Source organism: Jaculus jaculus, chromosome 2 (genome assembly GCF_020740685.1).
Source record: "Jaculus jaculus isolate mJacJac1 chromosome 2, mJacJac1.mat.Y.cur, whole genome shotgun sequence".
NCBI lineage: Eukaryota > Metazoa > Chordata > Mammalia > Rodentia > Dipodidae > Jaculus > Jaculus jaculus.
The window spans coordinates 157,066,201-157,087,731 of NC_059103.1; the positions used below are offsets into that span (position 1 = coordinate 157,066,201).

General features: G+C 36.8%; 1 protein-coding gene across 2 annotated transcripts in view; it reads right to left on the minus strand.

The window, feature by feature from the left end:
- Positions 1 to 3,135: 3,135 nt before the first annotated feature.
- Rmdn1 (regulator of microtubule dynamics 1) overlaps positions 3,136 to 21,531 on the minus strand; it is a 46,802-nt gene continuing 28,406 nt past the window's right edge. Inside the window, exons 5-10 of one of the 2 annotated variants that reach the window (XM_045144378.1) lie at positions 14,148 to 14,237; positions 10,691 to 10,746; positions 8,825 to 8,912; positions 7,673 to 7,703; positions 3,765 to 3,898; positions 3,136 to 3,268 (exon numbers count right to left, since the gene is read on the minus strand). In XM_045144378.1, coding sequence (XP_045000313.1) covers positions 3,230 to 3,268; positions 3,765 to 3,898; positions 7,673 to 7,703; positions 8,825 to 8,912; positions 10,691 to 10,746; positions 14,148 to 14,237 — 438 coding nt within the window. In that variant the 3' untranslated portion in view covers positions 3,136 to 3,229. Of the gene's footprint in view, positions 3,269 to 3,764; positions 3,899 to 7,672; positions 7,704 to 8,652; positions 8,783 to 8,824; positions 8,913 to 10,690; positions 10,747 to 14,147; positions 14,238 to 21,531 lie in introns of those variants that run through there. The other variant, XM_045144379.1, reaches the window with a different exon arrangement.

Sequence of the window (21,531 nt, forward strand, 5' to 3'; positions counted from 1 at the left end):
AGTTCGTTTGCAGAGGCTGGAAGCCCTGGCGCACCCATTCTCTCTCTCTCCCACTATCTGTCTTTCTCTGTGTCTGCCGCTCTCAAATAAATAAATAATTAAAAAAAAAATAAAAGTCACTCTGTAGCCCCAAGCTGGCATTATACTCACAATTACCCTCCTACCTCAGCCTCCTGAATGCTGGGACTAAAAACATGTACCACCACACTCATTATGTTTGAATTAACCTAAATGTCTTCCTGTTCAGTAACAAGATATTAATGATATCAAAAAATTGTATTTCTATGAGGCTGAGAAGATAGTTCAGGGGTTAAAAGTGTTTGCTTGTGAAGTCTGCTGGCCAGCACCCATGTAAAGCCAGATGCAAAAGGTGATACAAGCACCTGACTTAGTTTACAACAGCAAAAGACCTCAGTGTGTCCACACACAAATGCAAATAATTTAAAAAAAAAATATATATATATATATATATATATATGCCTAGAAAATTACAAGTCACTGTAACAAGGAAAGTGAATTTGAAAACAGGGGTTTGGGGAATTCCACTAGTAGGGCACTGACTTTTAAGTGTAAAGACCTGGGTTTAATCCTTAGGCACTGGGCGAAAAATGAAGTTCTTAAGCATTATATATTGATATGAACTAAATAATCAGATGTGAAAAGGCCACAATTAGGAATTGGACAGATACGCACATATAAAATGACTACTGACTGAAAAAGTGGTAACGGAAGAACAAGACAAAAATGTCTCAGAAAGCTGGGCGTGGTGGCACACACCTTTAATCCCAGCACTATGATGCTAAGATGAGGGGCTGGAAAGATGGTTCAGTGGTAGGATGCACTCACCTGCAAAGCCAGCTGGCCCAGGTTTGATTCCCCAGTACCCATGTAAAGCCAGATGCACAGAGTGGCACATGTGTCTCAAGTTTTTGCAGCAAGAGGACTTGGCCTGCCCATACTCTCTCTTTCTCAATAAATAGATTTTTTAAAAAATCAGCTAAAAAGCAGCACCCACAAAAAAAGGGCCGGATGTGGTGGCACATTCCTTTAATCCTGGCACTCGAGAGGCAGAGGTAGAAGGATCACTGTGAGTTCAAGGCCACTCTAAGACTCCATAGTGAATTCCAGGTCTGCCTGGGCTAGAGTGGAACCCTACCTCATAAAACCAAAAACAAAACAAAAACAAAAAAAAAGCCTCAGAAATAAAGACTGCTAGAAAGTATGTAAGAAAGGATACATACAACCAAAAGCAAAAGAAGGGATTATAGAATATAGAAATGAGCTCAGAAAAATGAAACAAAAACAAAAATTAAAACTCTGGAAAAGATGAATATGAAAGGCAAAGAAGATAGAGTTAACTGGAGGGCTGGGGAGGTAGCCGCAGTTAAAGACATTTACTTGCAAAGTCTGCTGGCCCCGGTTCAATTCCCCAGTACTCACACAAAGCAAGATGCACAAAATGCCACATGCATCTGGAGTTTGTTTGCAGTTGTTAAGAGACCTAACATGCACATTCTTTCTGTGCTTGCAAGTAAACAAGTAAATAAAATTTTAAAGATATAAATGGAGTACCTGAAAACAGTATGATACAGGGCCATGCTGGGATGAAGGATAATGAAGGAAGTTGATAAGACAACTGGACTGGCCCTCCAAAATTTACTGATGTAAGAAAATGTAAAAATTTTTGTATTTAACTAAGCTGCAAATCAAATTGTCCTAATTTCAAAAAGTAGATGACTTTTGGACAGTTAAGGAAGTGTATATTCATACTGTTACTAGATGTAAGAATTATTAACTTCCCATTTGTGATGATTGTATTTGTTTTTGAGAAGGTGTTTTTATTCTGAAAAGTAACTGAAATATTTAGGGATGTAATACTACTTTCAATTGTGGAGGTTTAAAGACACAGATGAATAGATATGCACACATAACCAGTAATACAGCAAAAGATTAACAACTCAAATCTCAGAGATGGGTAGACAGAATGAACCATGTTAGCATTTTCTTTGAAAACATTCATGAAACAGGAACAGCACATATCCACACCATTCAATGTAACTTACTAAAACATTTTAGTTCTAATGTCCTTTGGGGGGAAAATGCATCTACACAAGAGTCTCCAATTAAGGTAATTGGCATTGAAGTTGCTTTTTACAAATGTAATATGTTGCAGTGGTGGCAACCCCCCACCCCAGATTTAAGTAGTAGTATCCTGTTTATTAAGGCATCTATATTCATTGCATAGGCAATTTCTGTAGTCTTTTATCCCATACAGGATTAGAATTTGGGCTTTGTCTAGTGACAAATTCACTAATTAAAAAATTTTTTTTAATGTTTTATTTTTATTTATTTGACAGAGAAAGCGGGAGAAGAGAGAAAATGAATGGGCATGCTAGGGCCTCTTGCCACTGCAAACAACCACCAGATGTGTGTGCCTCCTTGTGTATCTGACTAACGTGGGCCCTGGGGAATCAAGCCTGGATCCTTTGACTTTGCAGGCAAACACCTTAACCACTAAGCCATCCCTCCAGCCAGGCACTAATTTATTTTCAATTAGCATATAGAGAATTAATTTCATTATGGCATTTTTAAGGAATTTGTTTTTTGTTTTTTGTTTTTTTTTGTTTCTCCTCCCCCAAGCTACCTGCCCTATTTGTACCCTTTTATCCCTCCCCATAGACTCCTTTCACGTTTCATGTGTCATGTCCCATTGTCCTCTCCTGCTTAACCTAAAACCTTGTTTTCCTCTCTGGGTCTCCCTTCTGTTTTCATGTTCACATTTAAGTAAGAAAACCATTACACTTTCAGTCATCTTAACAAGTTCTTTGCTTATACAGCTGGGCTCTAAGATACTTTCTTACAAACCAAGAACTTTCCTGTCCCACTAACTTTCACTCCTCCTTCTCTGCAACATACCAACTTTGCCTTTTCCTGTCTTAGACTATTTTGTACTGCTGATGCCCAAGTGCAAACAATTGTCTGAGCCAAGGATATGTATTAGTATAGCTCTTAAAGGCAATAAGGCGATTTCTTTTCTTTTACCCTGTTATTTTTTTAACGAACCTAGCATTTTGTAAGTTTGTTCTGTTAAATGTTTACAACATAAACGACCTGAGGAAAAAAGCCATAGAACCATTATGGTTAATGTATCATCTTTATAACTGAATGACAAGGCAAAATTTACTAGGTATATCATGTATTTTCTTCTTTGAAAAGTTCTCAGCTGTCGTCACAATCCTGTAAGTAACTGAGCAGCTTCTGTCTGTATCTAAAATGAAAAAAAAATGTTATAAATAAATAGTACAGCTTAGAGATTAACTTGTAAAATTTATTAAATAGACTATGGTTTCTAAAGTTTCCAAAAAACAAGACAAGACACTAAAAATAAAATTTAATAGTGAAGGCTACATGAAGATACCCAGAAAACTCTTCCACATTAGTAGACATTCCTAGACTTTTTCACCACCAACTAGAGAGCTGGTGCATGACAAGTGAGTACTGTATAGCTGAGCTACAAACCAACAACTTCCTTGACTTCTAAGTGTATATATCAATGCCATATTATAGTCTTAAGCAACTCTTAACATACGCTGATAGTAACTAAAAATTTCTACAGTAAAAACTTAGATATACATTTGGAATGAACACCTGTATTTTCAGCAGTATTATGCCCATAAACAATTATGCTTTTAAAGAAGCCCTTCATTTACTGTTTACTTAATAGTGCCTCTGAAAGTTTATCTACCTTACTTTATTAGTTTTACCTGTTTGTCTTCCTCTGTATGTGCAGGGTAGTCCTTGGCTTTTATTAGCCAGAAAGCAGCAAGCTTTCTGTTGTTCAGCTTCAAGTATGTCTTCCCTAAAAGTAGCAAGTTTTTGCTGTAGAAGTTTGGATCCACTAAACATACAAACAAAAAACAAATTTAGCTAAGTGAGTATTTTTATTTTTATAGGTTTAATATTTCGGTCTAAATTCTAGTAAAATATGCAGATAAATGATTAGGCTAATATAATTTTCCTGTTAAGTATCTGTGACATAATTATCATTTATTGAATGTCTATTATGCGCTAGGTACTTTATTATACTTCTTTCTGATTTTTAAAGTTGTATGAAGCAGTTATCTCCATACTGATACAGTGCTACAAAAGAAGAATAATTTTAATTTTTTTAATCCATTTTTCTTTACTGTATCCCAAGTGCATAGAAACAGTTCAGGGGGAAAAATACACACTCAGTACATTTGCAGAATGAATAAATGAAATGATTATGACATCATTTGATCAACATTTGGTGAATATCTGCTATATTTAGGGACACAGAGGGATCCTAAAGGATACTAAAACACAGGAGGAACAAGACCTACATCTACAGCACAGTAGGGACGTTATATAAATAATTTATCTTAGAACCATGAGCACAACTAAATGTGTTACCAGATGTATAGACTTCAAAGCACTATAAAAAGCCAGAGAAATTATCAAATGAGCGATAATACCTTGAAAGATGAGTAGAATTTTAACAAAAAGAAAACTGAAGAACATTCTCAGTTGAAGGAAAAAAAAATATGAACAGAAAAGCCTATGAATTTGAGAATGAAATAGAGGTATCTGATGCTAGAAAAGGAGAAAGGGGAGGCATGGGGTGGTTAAATAAGGAGGTATAGTTACAAAGGAGGAAAGAGACCTACAACAAAATAGGATGACTATAGTTCATAACTACTATACATTTTATTTTTTAAAAAAACTAGAAAATCTCAAACATTTCAATACAAAGAATGATAAATGACTGATGAAGACTAATTGTTTTGACATACACATACTATATCATTGCACATAAGTTGTACAAATTACATTTTTTAAATATTTATGTATTTGCAAGCAGAGACAGAGAAAAAATGAGTGCGCCAGGGCCTGTAACCACCACAAACGAACTCCAGACATATGTGCCCCTCGTGCATCTGGCTTACGTGGGTCCTGGGGAATCAAACTTTGGTCCTTTGGCTCCGCAAGCAAAAACCTTAACCGCTAAGCCATCTCTCCAGCCCACAAATTACATTGTTAAATTTCAAAAGGCCTATGAATTAAAGCAGTATTTTCTTACTAACTTGGTTCTTTTTGGAGATAGGATTTTGCTACATCGACTAGGTGAGCCTGGATCCTACTGTCTAGCCCAGGTTGACCTCTTAACTCAAAATCCTTCTGCCTCCTGAGTGCTGAAAAGTACAGACATACAAGTATGCATGACTGTTAACTTCATAAATTCTTGACAGTTTTCTTCAAATAATCTGGGACCTTCTATATTCAAATCATACTTTCTGGGGCAGAGCAGATAGCTTGTTCACAGAACACATGCTTAACATGCGCTAGGCTCTAGGTTCAACAAGCAGTACTGAGAAGAAAAGAATATAAATAAACATACTTATATATTATGTATGATTAACTTTATTTATAATGCAAAATCATTTAAGCATTCTTTAAGAATTTACACTGAGGTAGCCTTGAAGTTAAGTACACTGCCTGATGCATCTATATACTCATTCATGACATTTGTCAAGCATCATGGTAGACAATGAAGATGTGATTGTGAACCAGGAAGGGAAAAAGTCTCCATCTTTCTACCTTCATAACCTTATACACATAAACAAATACAGTATGGACTAAGAATGTCTGAGATGGAAAATCTGGCTAATCTTACCTGGAGAGACTTTTCAGATAAACTCTAGTACATAATTGGCGTTACCAAGGATTATTTTATGAAAAGGCTGTTTTTCTCAAGACCTCCAACCTTAAGTATCTTAGCTCTTACTTTACAATTAGTTTTAAAGGCTTTTGGGAAATTTTCACTCCTAGAATCATATTCATTATATAAAAAGTAGTATCAGGTAAAAACATCAATGAAAGGTACTAAGAGTAAGTCAGAATTTATGGATTATAGAGATATTTTACATTAAAATATAATTCTTGGCAGCTTTAAAAGCTAAATGAATTGAATTATTAGCAAGAAATTACTTAAGTCTATGAATATAGGAGCTCAAATTTAATAAACAATTTTTTTCAATGAAAATCTATTTAATTTCACTAAAATAAAAAAAAAATTGAGTGTCTCTCCAACTACTTCCAAAGGCCCCCCTCTTGACTTATGTTGAAGAGAGTAAAAGAAAATCTCCATCTATGAAAAGGTATATAATCAAAAAACTTTATGATTTGTCTGTCTATCACGATCACTACTATGATTTGAACTGTGAAATGATTTTCACCGTTCTATGTCAGTTGACACTGGGGGGACAAGGCAAAGCAAGAGAAGAAGAATCAGGCACTGCAGTGAGTGCCATTCCTGGAGACACAAAGCCCAAAGTCTCTACATTCTCTATTTTTGTTTATCTTGTTATCCTTCTCTATATTTGAAAGCTGGAAACATGGAAAGATCAGTAGACCAGAAAGAGAACCAGCTTGTCTTTAAGGTTAGTGATCATAGGACACTGATGTTTCTTCACTCTTAGTTATTCCTCTTCAGCTGAACACTACTCAGTATTCTCAGAAGTGTCTCCTCCTCTTACTAGTCTTCTCTTTTCTTCTGTCAGTGAAACCCTTCTGTTTTCTGACTCAGTTCAATAGGAACTGTAGGTTTTGCAGCCACATGACTATAATTGAAAGGCTGAGGCAAGGTATCACAAGTTTGAAGCCAAGCTAAGCAAAAACCTGTCTTTTAAAAAACAAATATGTTTGCAGTGTTTTTATGGTATATGGGTAATATGCACCTATGTCCCTTACATGGTTAAATGTAATATTTTCAGTGCTGAAAACTAAACACCTCATGTATACTAGGAAAGCACTGTTATCACTAAGTTACATCTCTTTCCCCTGTATTTTTGTTTGTTTATTTGTAGGGGTTTTTTGTTTGTTTGTTTTGTTTTGTTTTGTTTTTCGAGGTAGGGTCTCACTCTGGTCCCGGCTGACCTGGAATTCACTAAGTAGTTTCAGGGTGGCCTCGAACTCACAGCAATCCTCCTACCTCTGCCTCCCGGGTGCTGGGATTAAAGGCGTGCGCCACCATGCCTGGCCCCCGTGTTTTTTAAAAAGGATAAACTTATAGGAGGATGGGCTACAGTTATGTAGGGCAAGCCATTTGTTTTTAAATCAAAATTCGAAAAGCATGAAACTTTCACCAAAGACAACATATATACCAAAAATTAGACTGCTTTTAATTAGAATTCTCATTTAAATGCTTCCAATTAACTATATAATAGCAAATTAAAAAGTCAATTTGAGGCTGGCGAAGATGGCTTAGCAGTTAAGGCATTTGCCTGCAAAGCTAAAGGACCCCAGTTTGATGCCCCAGGTCCCATGTTAGCCAGATGCACAAGGGGGTGCATGCGTTTGGAGTTTGTTTGCAGTGGCTGGGGGCCCTGGCACACACACTCTTTTTGTCTCTCTCTCTCTAATAAAATATATTTTAAAACAGTCAACTTGTCCAAGTTCCTTTGCAAAAAAGATATTAAATGAATGAACTATTACAGAATTGCAGCTCTGACTTCAGATGCAATTTTTACTGCAGTGATTGGTAATTCAGTGTATTTAAATTTCTTTTGTAATACCTAAGGCAAAAATTCCTGTGGTATATTCAATATTCATTCAACTTAATTATATTAATTGGTGAAATAAAATATATTACCTTGCTCTGCTCTGTGAAAGTATCCCAAGGCCTGTTAAAAGTAGATTCCAAAAAAATGAAAAGATTAAAGACTCAATAATTTTTAATAAGCATTTTCTCAATGACCTATATCTATTATTAAGTATATAAAGAAGCAGTCTTAACCTAAGGATCAAACCAACAGTGATACGAACATAACCAAAATGAATGGAGCAGTATTAAGTCATCAAAGATTATGATCATAATAATGTGGTAATGTAAATAATCACTTCTATTAATTGGCTGCCCTTTAGAACTTACCTAACTATCCTGCATACAAACGAATCTAGTATGTGTAACTCAGTGTTAGCCTTTTTTTAAATCATAACAGTGACTTCTAATACAAAATTGATAGAATTTATTGATTTATATACTTTATGATAATCTTGTGGGGGGGAGGCTTTTGTTGGGGATGGAAGGAACTCTGGACCTTAAACATAAATTGTATATTGTAGCATCTCAGTAGGAAAATATAAACATTATGATAAGAAGTATTAGGACAGTTTTTTCAAACGTCATTTCCTTATCTTCTGAAAATTTTGTGACTGAGTCAACTAAAGACACTTAACCAGTAGGCTGGGAGAGTAGGCTGGGAGATTAATTCAGTAGGTAAGACCCTGATTCACTTCCCAGAGTCCAAAGGGGTATAAAAAATTAATGCTTATATATGAATTCCTTTCAAATTTTACTTTTACAGGAAAAGCAAACAACCTTCAAAATATAAGGGACCATGAGCCCTTCAAACACAATTTTTTATAGAGTTATAGTGTTTTTATCGGTTCATACATGTTCTTCATTTCCCTACATAACTTATAGCATATAGAATAACTAACATGCTGGATAATGGCTGCTCTATTTCAATTTTACTTTAAGACTTTTACATAGTATAAATTTCAAACAGAAAATTGAAGTAGTCATGAGCTATCTTAGCTGACAATGTACCAGAATTATCAGCCACTCACCTAGCACTCACCAGTCCTGGATAGTAAGTATTTAGCCTTTGTGATATTACAGCTGGATTGAATCATTAGAAACTTGCTCAAGAACCTCACTGAGTCAGATCTCCATATGAGTGGACACTGTAGGATGGTACTGTAGTTAAGAAATTTGTATTAACAAAGGACATCACACTACCTCCTCATATGTGGAACTAGGAGGATTTGCAAACAGCATTTGAGCAATTCTTCTCTGATACCAAGGCATTTCAGCAAATGTATAACACCTATATAAAAATAAAACAGCATTATACACTTAACTATACTTTTATTTTTGTACTTCAGAATGAAATATCTTAGCAGATATTATAAAGGAAATCTTCTATGTTTAAAATTTTGTACTTGATATGCAGTTGCTTCATAATCAATAGTGAATTATCTAAACTGACTCAATCTAGTAATTGAGGTATATTTTGTGATTAAATGTAAATAGTGCTAACTTTGTGACAGATACTGGAATATCTTTCCTATCTGTTCCTCACAACTATGTGAGACTTGATCCAATATCCTATCTGTTTTGTTTTCATTTTCTTTTGAGAGATGTTATGTAATTCATGCTATGTAGCTGGCCTTGAATTATTTGTCTTTCTACCTTATCCTCCCTCCCTACTGAAGGGCTTCTTTTACATAGGAAAAACTCAAGAAGACATGTGCCAAAACTAAACACAATATGCTTGAATAACAAATCAATTTTGAATTGTGTATACATAGTAGGTATGTATGTTGTATACATTGTGTGTATGCATATGTGGAACCCTGTGGGCTACAGCAGAGGGCAGAGAACAACATTGAGTAGCCCCCTCCATTGCTCATCTGCTTGTTTCCTTGATAAGGAGTCCTTTCACTGATTCCAGAACTTGCCATTTCCTTTAGCCCCCAGCAATTCTCTGGTCTCTACTCCCAAGAGACTGAAGTTACAGACGTGTGTGTGTGTGTGTGTGTGTGTGTGTGTGTGTGTGTGTGTGTGTCTGTGTGTGTGTCCCCACACCCAGCTATTTATGTGGGTTCTAAGGGATTGAACTCAGCAGTCTCAGGGCCCTACAGGCCCTTATGCTTGTACAAGAAGCACTTAATCATTGAGTCATCTCTGTAGCCCAGTTTTTTTACAATTATTTTTAAAGGAGTGAAATAATTAGCATCCAAAAATCTTTAAAATTTTCTGACGTACGTAGGAAAAAAACAAAACAAAACTGGGGATTCAGTGCCTGAGGCACAGACCGTATCTCATGTGTGCTTTATGATTAAGTGGCTATCCCTCAATAATGATTAATTTCCAGCAGTTACTTTAATCTGTCTTTTAATTAGGAAAGTATTCTTTTTTTTTGTTTGTTTGTTTTTTTGTTTTTTCGAGGTGGGGTCTCACTCTGATCCAGGCTGACCTGGAATTAACTCTGTAGTCTCAGAGTGGCCTTGAACTCATGGCAATCCTCCTACCTCTGCCTCCCGAGTGCTGGGATTAAAGGCATGCGCCACCACGCCTGGCTGAAAGTATTCTTTTTTAAAATAACTTGATGCAGGACAATAAATGTTTAGTTTTGCAGACTATACCCAAGAGAAACTGACCAACCTGTCATCTATCTCAAAGACTGAAATCAGCAAATCTGTAATACTCACACTCCCTCATACCAGCAAAATGACTTATACTGGCCGCAAGATTCCTCAGCTTAATCAAATCTAAAGATGGCTTACTTCAAAGATTAAAAAAAAAATGCCTTTATGATGCATTTTATTGTTTTACTGTATTTTAAATGATGCAATTTTACTTACCACAATGAATGAGAATAGTCTTTCCCAAGAAAGGAAAATAACAGTGTTTAACATAATCATAATTAAATTTGCTGTTTTAACAAAACACACACAAGTACTACTTAATGGATTTAAAACCCAACTCTTCAATATTTTATAACTTCCATTTTGTTTTTGCATATTTTGCAAAATGAGGTATTCATACATACTATGAAACATGATCATATTAAGTAGCAATAAAATATTTAAGTTTTCTTACCAGATACCCATAAGGTGGATTGACGTTGCATCTTTAGGGTTCAGTTGAATTGCTTTCTGTTAAGAAATAAGAAAATACGTTATATTTGTTTTCTAAATACCAGTAGCAGTTATGTTTGGTAAATAAGCAATGACTTTTAAAAAAATGCATTCCTGCATTTTAACTAGCAAACTCTTCTTCATGATTCTTAACTGGTTAAATTTGTTTAAATACACTAGTAAAGACTAGTACTAAGAAATATTTTTCAAGGCTCAAGAACTGATACTAACCTATTAAAATGAGAAAACCTATAAAATATACAAATTAATTCTGAAAACAGGTTAATAGCATACAACTTTCAGTGTTATAAGATAAATGAGGATATGCTTTTGGCAAATCCTAAATGAGTATTGAAAAAAGGCATTCTTCACTTAAAGAAATAGAAGTACATGTTTTGGAAAGTCTGTTCCGATACACAAATTTCGCTCAACTTCTTTATGTATGTTTAATGTTAAAGAACTATTTATTCATAGAACATTAATATTTATGTACAACAGAAACACGATAAAATCTACCTAATTTCCATTTACTATATCAGCTAATGTAAAGCATTAAATTACAAAACAACTTTTAAAAACTTACTCTCATCTGCTATTTTGTTGGAAATCACAAATTAATGCAAATTCTAATTAAAATAAAGTATTTTTTTTTAAATCAAGACTTCCTAATTTATGCTTTTCTGTTAAACCCACATTTTTATGGAAAGTTTGATAATATATAAGGCACAGTTTCAAATATATATAGTGGTTAAGTCTAAAGATAGACTGCCAAAATTCAAACCACAGCTGAATGACTTCTACCTTGTTGACTTCAGCATATTCTCTATTTCTGCTTCAGCTGAGTTATCTCTTACAGACCGACAGGTGTGATGGCCCATATCTGTAATACTAGCACTTGGGAGAGATGGAGAAACGAGGAGCCAAAATTCAAAGTAATCTTCAATTCATGGTGAGTTAGACACCAACCTAAGCTACATGAGACCCTATTTCAAAAAAAATAAACAGAATGGGACATGTGTATCTCAGTGGTAGAGTGCTTACCTAGAATGTTAAGAGGTCCTGGATCTCCAGAACCCCTATCCCCAGAAGAGTGAAGAGCAAAAACATATTTTTATAATTATTCTGGTAAAATGAAAACTATGGTAAATAGGCAAAAATGATAATGTAATAATAGGACATGCTCAGCACAGTGATTAATATTTTCTGTCAACATCACTATTTTCATTTTTCATTATAAAGTACCAGATATCAACACATGATTGGTATTAGTAGTGATAGAGGTAATAACTAGAATAAAGCTAACTAGATATGACTTGATAGAAATTTTGAGTTAATATGAATCACAATCAATACTGAACTTTTAGTTCTTCAATACAGTGATATGATTAATAACAAAATGGATTCAATTCATTTGTTTTGGACACAGGGTGTCACTAATGTATCCCAGGATAGCCTTGAAACTTCTGATTTTCCTACCTGGGCCTTCTGAATGCTGAGATTACAAGGGCATATACTACCAGTCTCAGCACAGATTTAGTTTTCTTATTAGATGACTTGGTAGTAACTACTGTGAAACACATCCTTATAGTACTTCCTGCCATTAATTTGTCTTTCAAAATGATACTTGATACTCTAAGATGTACTGACAGAATACAATATAGTACATAAATGATCATTTGAGTATATAAATACTAAATATACTTAATGTATTTAAACATACATTTGAAAGCTTGTCAGAAACATTATACTATTATACTTGTCTTTTATAATCTATTGCCTTCTTTTTTTTCTTTCCAATGCTAGGGATAAAGACTAGGGCCTTCAACATGCTAGGTAAATGTACTACCACTGAGTCACACTCACATACTAGGTGGTTTACCTAATGCCACTTGGGAAATTACTGTATTTTACTAAATCTAAGATACCAAAAAATAGGTATGTTGCTAGAAGTGGTGGTGTTTGTCTGTAATCCCTACACAGGAAAGCCTTAGTTACATACCAACAACTGCCTCACATAGACAAACAAGTAAAAATGGTATGTTACACCACCACTTTATATACCACCAAAAATAATAAATAGTTATCAATTTGTACTGTAAGGTATCACTGATTCTATAATGCAGTTTGAATTCATACATATTAAAATATAAAGCATATAAGCTTAAGAAGTGGTAAAATATAAATTCTTAACAATATATAATACTACTGATGCCTAAAAAACAGCTTAGGTATCTTGTCTCCTAATCCAATGTTGTTTTGTTTCTAAGAATTATATAATTTAGGAATTAAGGCTTATAACCATAAAAGTGCTATTCAGTAGCATATCCCTGTCTATGTTTCCATTGCTTCTTTGTGTGTAGTTCTGAAATTATTTAAAATAGTAAAATAAATATGGTAGTTTTCTTGTGAGAATAACTGAGTAATATATGTTTGTTATGAGATATAAATATTCCTACAGAATTTCTAGAATCAAAAATTACACACAATATATACAACATAATTTTAAATAGAATTATCACTATTGAGAGTGGTATGTTGATTGTGTTAGATTAATACATTTAAATATGCTTTCAGATTATAGACCTTGTATGACTGGAATTCCTTCACAGAAACTGGCTCAGGTACTTCAAGTTTTTAAACTTAACGAAATACTAGTAATTGTGCTACAAATGGTTTGATAAAAGTTTGCTCACTTGGCTCTCCCCTCAGAACACTCACTATTGAAAGGCATTTCCCATATAACAAAGCTAAGCTAGCCCACTAAATGATAAAAATAGAAGGAAGAAGGGACTCACTGATGACAGGCCATCTGAAACATCCAGTACTAGCTAAGCATCCACCCAAGTGAATGAAGCCAGGCAGAAGCAATGCTACATTAAATTGGCCCCAGAGAATTATAAGAAATAAGCAGCTTACTGCTCAAAGCCACTAAGCTTTGGTTTTGGCTTTTTAAAATGAGGTAGATCTAGCTATGTTGCCCAGGCAGTCCCCAAATTCCTGGGCTTAAGGAATCCTCATGCCTTCCAAGTACGCTGTGCCTGCAGACATATGTATCAAGATGCCCAATTTGGGCTGGAGAAATGGCTTACTGGTTAAGTACTTGCCTGTGAAGCCTAAGGACCCCAGTTGAAGGCTCGATTCCCCAGGACCCACATTAGCCAGATGCACAAGGGGCCACATGGGTCTGGAGTTCGTTTGCAGTGGCTGGAGGCCCTGGGGTGTCCAGTCTCTCTCTCTCTGCCTTGCTGTCTGTCTATCACTTTCAAATAAATAAATACATAAGCAAACAAACAAAAAAAGATGCCCAAGTTTAGGCCATTAAGTTTTGATGGTTTGCTATATAGTAATTGGTAACTAAAACAAATCTATTCAGAGAAATCCTGACTTTTCAAATTCACCAACATGTATTTCATCAGTACCTCAAAGTGCTCCTTGATAATGTAGGCATTTGCAATCTTAACCTTGATGCCTTCATAATCTCCAATGTCACTAATGCAGATTGCATACCACTAAAAGGAGGGGGGAAAGTGAGAATAGTACTGTTAATGTTCCATCTAGTACTAAAACTTTAAACAATTATTCTTCAAATGGCAACCATAAAACTACATTAAATGTAGAAGACAAATAAAAGTGGACATGGCCCTCTAGGAACTCAGACAAGACACATTTGCAAAGAGCTACAGTACAAGATAAAACTGACCAAATTCAAGAAAACTAAATATAATTAATAGATAACAGATTATGTTTATGGTCCAATTATACATTTAGAAAGGTATATAACTGAAAACCTTTTTATCTTCTCATCCTCTTTTCTTGGATCTACCTTTCAAACATCTGTAGGATGCTACAATAGGAAGTCATAACCGTCATTTATGTCAATTATGACATTATCAACATAGCTACTGGAACTTCATTGGACAAAAGACCCAAACTGAGACAAGCTGATTTTCTTCAACAAGAATTGAATCTAAAACTTCTAGGCTTCACAGCCCAGGTGTTGTAGAAAGTCACCAGATTTAGGATACTACGGAAGGTAGGGATTGGGGGGAGGGAGAAACTACAATGAAAAATATTGCTGGGCATGGTGGTGCACACCTTTAATCCCAGCACTCACTCTGGAGGCAGAGGCAGGAGGATCACCATGAGTTCATGGCCACCCTGAGACTACACTGTGAATTCCAGTCAGCCTGGGCTAAAGAGAGACCCTACCTCAGAAAAAAAAAAAAGAAAGAAAGAAAAATATTTACTGATACTCTTAGAAAAAAGAGACAATGAAGACCAGAAAAATCAAGCTCGTTTCTGAAGCCAAAAAGTAACCTACTTTTCAGTTCTGTAGAATATCAGTTTCTTAAAATAATTGCCTTCCCCTTTTTATATGAGCTAATTCCTGTATGATTCTAATTTATCATCACTTTCCAATACAACCTTGTATCTGACATGTTCACCAAAAATTTTCAATGTAGTATATTTTGAGCTGCATATACACATATCCTCTATAAACTAACATCATTGAATCTCCATGGACAACTGACCAATTCAAATCCAGTTGACTAGAAGGTTACGCTATATTTTAAACTAGATCCTGAGACCTCCCACATATCAGGAGGTACAATTATCACACTGTAGCTAGACTCAGGTAGTAGAGAACAAACAGGAATAAGGTTAGGTTATAAAGCCTATGAAGGCCTGCCCTCAATGACCTTCTTCTTTAAGCAAGACTCCACCTCCTAAAGTTTGCAAAACCTTCCAAACACCACCACTACATAGGGGCCAAGTGTTCAAACACATGAGCCCACAGGGGACATTTCACATTCAGGCACATTAGCTAAACTGGACAATCCACTATTAAAAATTCAACAGCAGCTAGGCATGGTGGTACAAGCCTTTAATCCCAGCACTTGGGAGGTAGAGGCAAGAGGATTGCCCTGATTTTGAGGCCACCATGAGACTACATAGTGAGTTCCAGGTCAGCCTGGGCTAGAGTGAGAACCTACCTTGAAAAACCAAAAATAATAATAACTATTATTATTATTATTCAACGGCAGATTTGAGCAAGCAGAATAAAACAGTTTAATGAAGACACTATTGATATTTTCTAGTCTGGACTGCTGCTCTCACAAGTCATAACAACCTCCAGATGAATACCATCAATCCCACTGAGGCCAGAGCCCCCAGTGGAATGGGAGTAGGGAAATGATGGTACTAACAAATGGTATGTCCATACAAAGCTTCTACAAAGGAGGGAGGGAGAAAAAGGGAGAAGAAGGAAGGAAAAGAAATTATGTATGAGGCGCTGGGTTTAATCCCCAGCACCTCCACCAATAAAAGGGATGGGAGAGGAGAAGAGAAGGGAGGGGAGGAGAAGGGGAAAGAAGGGAAGGGATTGAGCCAGGCATGGTGGCACATGCCTTTAATCCTAGCACTCAGGAGGCAGAGGTAGGAAGAGCACCATGAGTTTGAGGATACCCTGAGACTCCACAGTGAATTCCAGGTCAGCCTGTGAGACCCTACCTCAAAAAAAAACAAAACAAAACAAAATAAAAATTACCCAATTTGGTCACCAGTAAAGAAGAATGAGGAGAGGTGAACCGAGCCTCGGAGATTTATAAAACAATATTAAACATATCTAAATATAGAAGTCAAGAGAAGTGAGAAAAAAAGGGACAAAAGAATATCTGAAAATCCAACTGGAAAAAACTTCCTTACCTTGATGGAAAGAAAACCCAAAGTACGACAAACTCACAGAGATCTGCAGCTAACCTCATAATCAGGCTGTCAAATATAGAGCTGGGGAGATGGAAGAGCAGTTAAAGTGTTTTCTTACAAAACTTGCTGGACCAGGTTTGATCCTCTCATGTGCAGAGACAAAAGGCTATGACAAACCCTTTCTCCCTCTGGCTCCCTTCCTCCTTCCTCAAAAATATTTTTTTTTTAATTATCAAAATTAAAGAGAATCCTGACAGAGCCAAGAATAAAGCAACTCATCATGCACAAAGAATCTTCAGTAAGGTTAACAACAGATTTCTCACCAGCAACCATGGATGCCCATAGGGGTCTTCTTGAGATGCTGTAACAAAATACCACAGACTGGATATATCACACAACAAAAATTCATTTCTCCCAGCATTTGGGAGGCAGAGGTAGGTGGATCACTGTGAGTTTGAGGCCAGCCTAAGACTACACAGTGAATCCCAGGTCAGCCTGGACTAGAGTGAGACCCTACCTCAAACCTCCCCACCCCCAAAAAAAATTCATTTCTCACAGTTGAAGAGCTAAGAAAGTACTAAAGTACAAGTAAACTTAGAGTAAGACAGGAACAGATATACAAAAGAGTGAAACTTTAATGAAATTAACTTGCCATCTAATCCAGAATGTATTGTTAAAAACTATTATTGTAGTGGTAGTTCTCAAGGTAACCACTATAAAAATAACTCAAAATATATGATATGAGAAATAAAGGAATCATAATGGTTTATACAAATATATACAATACCCCTCCAAATAAAACATAGCAATTGAGAAAAAAATTATAACTCAAACACAAAACAAGCAACAATGGAATCGTTATATACATTACATGTAAGTAAGCTAACCAACTACTGGGTAGGAATTAGCAGAATGTCTTAAAAACATGAATCAAATATTTTATACAACAACTAAAATTCAAAGAAACACAGGTAGTGGTTAAGAGGATACAAAACGACACTTCAACTCAGTAGCAGAGGAAAATAAGCTACAAAGAAGATACACAGGGAATAGAAAGGGGGGGACTTAATAGGATGGTATTGTACATATGTAAGTAGAAGAACAGATTAATGACATTAAAAAGTCCTAAGTGAGTTCAAGAGAAGAGACTGAGTAAAGGAAAGATGGAGGGAGGGTTAACCAAAATCTAAGAAGATATAAATACATCATAATGAAACCTACTTTTTAGGACAATGGAACACTCAAAAGCCATAGACTGTTACTAAAAAATTTTCCATGCCAGGAATGGATACCTTCCAGTAAGTTGTTGGCCAGAGAAGTCACTGATAGCCCCAAAATGTTATAGGTTGCTGCCAAGGCTCTTGGTTTTCCATCAGGTATAGATGGTATGACCCTATTGCTGAAGACTCCACATACTTGCGCTGCAAGGTCACTGAGAAATCCTGCTGAAGTTGAGCTTAAAATATTCTCCATGTAGATCAGATGACAGAAAGCTGGAAAAAGCTATGCTGCATATAGTTCAATGGGGGAGAGAGAGATCCCCAGTGGAGTTACTCTACAGTGCACACTGCAAGCCTTTAATTTGGCCAACCAGGCCAAATGAGCCAATGGGTGCAAAAGTGGCATGTCTCTTAGGGGGCAAACCAACTGCCCACTAATTTGAGAGGGGGTAGTAGCCATGAGCCCTAAGGGTGTAACATCTATCTGCTGGTGTCTGGCTAAATGTATATACAATGCTCACCAAACTGTCCAGTAAGCACTCCTCTTAATTTTCCTACACACACACACACACACACACACACAAATGCTGCTGTCACTTTCAGTTAGAGAAGCTACTCCTTTCAGATGGCGGTGATCTTGGTATGACTCAGAAGACACCATCATGCTGAGAAGTGACAGAGGAGTGCTCAGCACTGAAATAACTCTATCACATCTTCCAAGGCTCAGGGTCCATTGCAGAAGAGGTGGCGGAAAGAATATAAGACCCAAAGGAGGGCTAGCTAGGACACCTTACAGTGTGTTCCTTAGACACAAAATGACCTATGTATCTATGACCTCACAGTGCCTGACACTACCTACACAGGACCATCATAATAGGAGGAAAGGATCATGACCTCAAAACAAAAGAGAGGCTGATTGAAAGGGGGAGGATATATGATAGAGACCACAGTTTCAAAAGGGAAAGTATGTGTGTGGGGGGGAGATGAATTACCATGGGTTATTGTCTACAATATGGAAGTTGTTAACACAAAAATAAACAGGAAGCTGAGTGTGGTGGTGCATGCCTTTAATCCCAGCACTCGGTAGGCTGAGGTAGAAGGATCACTGTGAGTTCGAGGCCACCCTGAGACTACATAGTGAATTCCAGGTCAGCCTGGAATAGAGTGAAGACCTACCTCAAAAAAGAAAGAAAGAAAGGAGGGAGGGAGGGAGGGAAAAACAAATAAATTGGGAAAGAAAATAATACTTCAGGGGCTGGAGAGGTGGCTTAGCGGTTAAGTGATTGCCTATGAAGCCTAAGGACCCCAGTTCAAGGCTCTATTCCCCAGGACCCACATAAGGCCAATGCACAAGGTGTCACATCCATCTGGAGTTCTTTGCAATGGCACACCCATTCTCTCTACTTCTCTCTCTCTCTCTCTCGTTCTCTCGCTCTCTCTCGCTCTCAAATAAATGAATAGAAAATAAAAATTGTTTTAAATAATACTTCACATAAACAGCTAGAAAAAGAGATGAAGTGCCTATACTAATACCAAACGAAAATGGGTAAGACAAAATATTTACTACAAGGCTAGAGAGATTGCTTAGTGATTAAGGTGTTTGCCTGCAAAGCCAAAGGACCCTGGTTCGATTCCCCAGGACCCATGTAAACCAGATGCACAAGGTGATGCATACTTCTGGAGTTTGTTTGCAGTGGTGTGAAAGCCCTGGTGCACCCAGTCTCCCTATCTGCCTCTTTCTCTCTTGCCCACTCTCAAATAAATTTTTTTCTTGAGAGAGAATTGGCGAGCCAAGTCCTCAGCCACTACAAATGCACTCCAGACACTTGTGCCATCTAGTGGGCATGTGCGACCTTGCACTTGCCTCACCTTTGTGTGTCTGGCTTACATGGGATCTGGAGAGATTGAACATAGGTCTTTAGGCTTCACAGACAAACACCTTAACTGAACTGCTAAGTCATCTCTACAGACAAATAAAATTTTTCTTTTATTATTATTTATTTGAGAGCGACAGACACAGAGAGAAAGACAGATAGAGGGAGAGAGAAATAATGGGCACGCCAGGGCTTCCAGCCTCTGCAAACGAACTCCAGACGTGTGTGCCCCCTTGTGCATCTGGCTAACATGGGACCTGGGGAACCAAGCCTCAAACCGGGGTCCTTAGGCTTCACAGGCAAGTGCTTAACTGCTAAGCCATCTCTCCAGCCCCCAAATAAAAATATTTTAAAGAAAAATATTTGCTAAAAACATTATTAAAAAGATACAATGATTATGAACAAATGCATACATAATAGACATTCTGCCCCTTCACTGAGGCCAGAGACAATCTCCATCTATAGCACATGTGACTGACTGCAGAGACAGCCTGTTCCTACACACACACACACACACACACACACCAATAATTACATAACAACAGTCTCCAACTGTGATCAGCCAAGTAACCACAGAGACAGTTTTTACTTATGCCCAGAGGAACTGACTGCCCAGAAAGTCTGCATCTGTGCATGAGACAAACACTGGTTAAAATCTACTTTTAATTCTGTGCATCACTTCCCTTCCCTGTCCCTGTAGAGATTCAAACTCAAGTGGTCTCAGACCCTCATGCTTGTGCAGGAAGCACATATAACCACTGAATAATCTAACCCAACAGCTATCATTTTTAAAATTTGTATGTTTGTGTATGCATATGTTTGTGTGTTCATGTGGACGTGTGCTGACCATGGTATATGTGTATGGAGGTCAAAGTGTTGATCCTCACTTTCTTCCCGGTTTTGAGGCAGAGTGTCTCGTGTTATTCATAGCTGAAATCACTAGGGTAGCTTGCTGGCCGACAAACTTCAGGATTCTCCTGACTCCACCTCCCTTCTTTCTGTAAAAACACTGGAATAAGGGATGTTCACACTACACATCCAGCTTTATGTGGGTTCTTGGGATCAGAACTCAAGTTGTCAGGCACACACAATGAGCTTTACTAACTGAACTGTCTCCCCACACCAGAAATTGTGTGTGTGTGTGTGTGTGTGTGTGTGTGTGTGTGTGTGTGTGTAGTTTTTCAAGGTAGTGTTTCATTCTAGTCCAGGCTGACCTGGAATTCACTATGTAGTCTCAGGGTGGCCATGAACTCACTGCGATAATTCTACCCTGCCTCCCAAGTGCTGGGATTAAAAGCATGCAGCACCACACATGGCTACCAGAAATAAATTATCTTAACACATACTGTAATATCCTTGTTCCTTTATTCCCCCAAAGGGGTAAATTTTTAATTGGTTACTAGTATATTTTCATAGAGGATCTACTGATTTGTTGTGATTGCTTCTGTACTTAGTATTCTACTTGAAGAGGTGCTAGACATCATGCTCAGAGTCTTAGCACATAGTCTGAGAGTAATCTATTTATAGTATAGTGGGTATCAATGACTTCAACCCAACTAAAACCTAATTTCCAAACTAAAAAAAAAAAAAAAAAATCACAAAATATTTCACCTGAAAGAAAACAGGTCATTAAATTTATCTACTTTGTGAATTAATGACAGATATAGAAATTATATTGCAAAAAAAATAAGAAATATGAAAAATCAAGGCAGCATAACTCCTAATATTTACAGTTATCATTATTACAGATTGCTAGGACAAAACACCTGACCAAAAGCATCTGAGGGAAAGAAAAAAAAATTATTTTGGCTTACAGTCTCAAGAGGAAGCTTCATCATGGCAGGAAAATGATGGCAGAGACTGGGCATCACATATTGCCACAGCAGCTGGCAGAAAACAAGCTGAACTATGGCAAGGGGAGCTGGATATAACACAAGAAAACCCAACCCCACTCCCCAGCAACCTCCTCCACTGAAGTCTCCACATCCCAAAATGCCAACAGC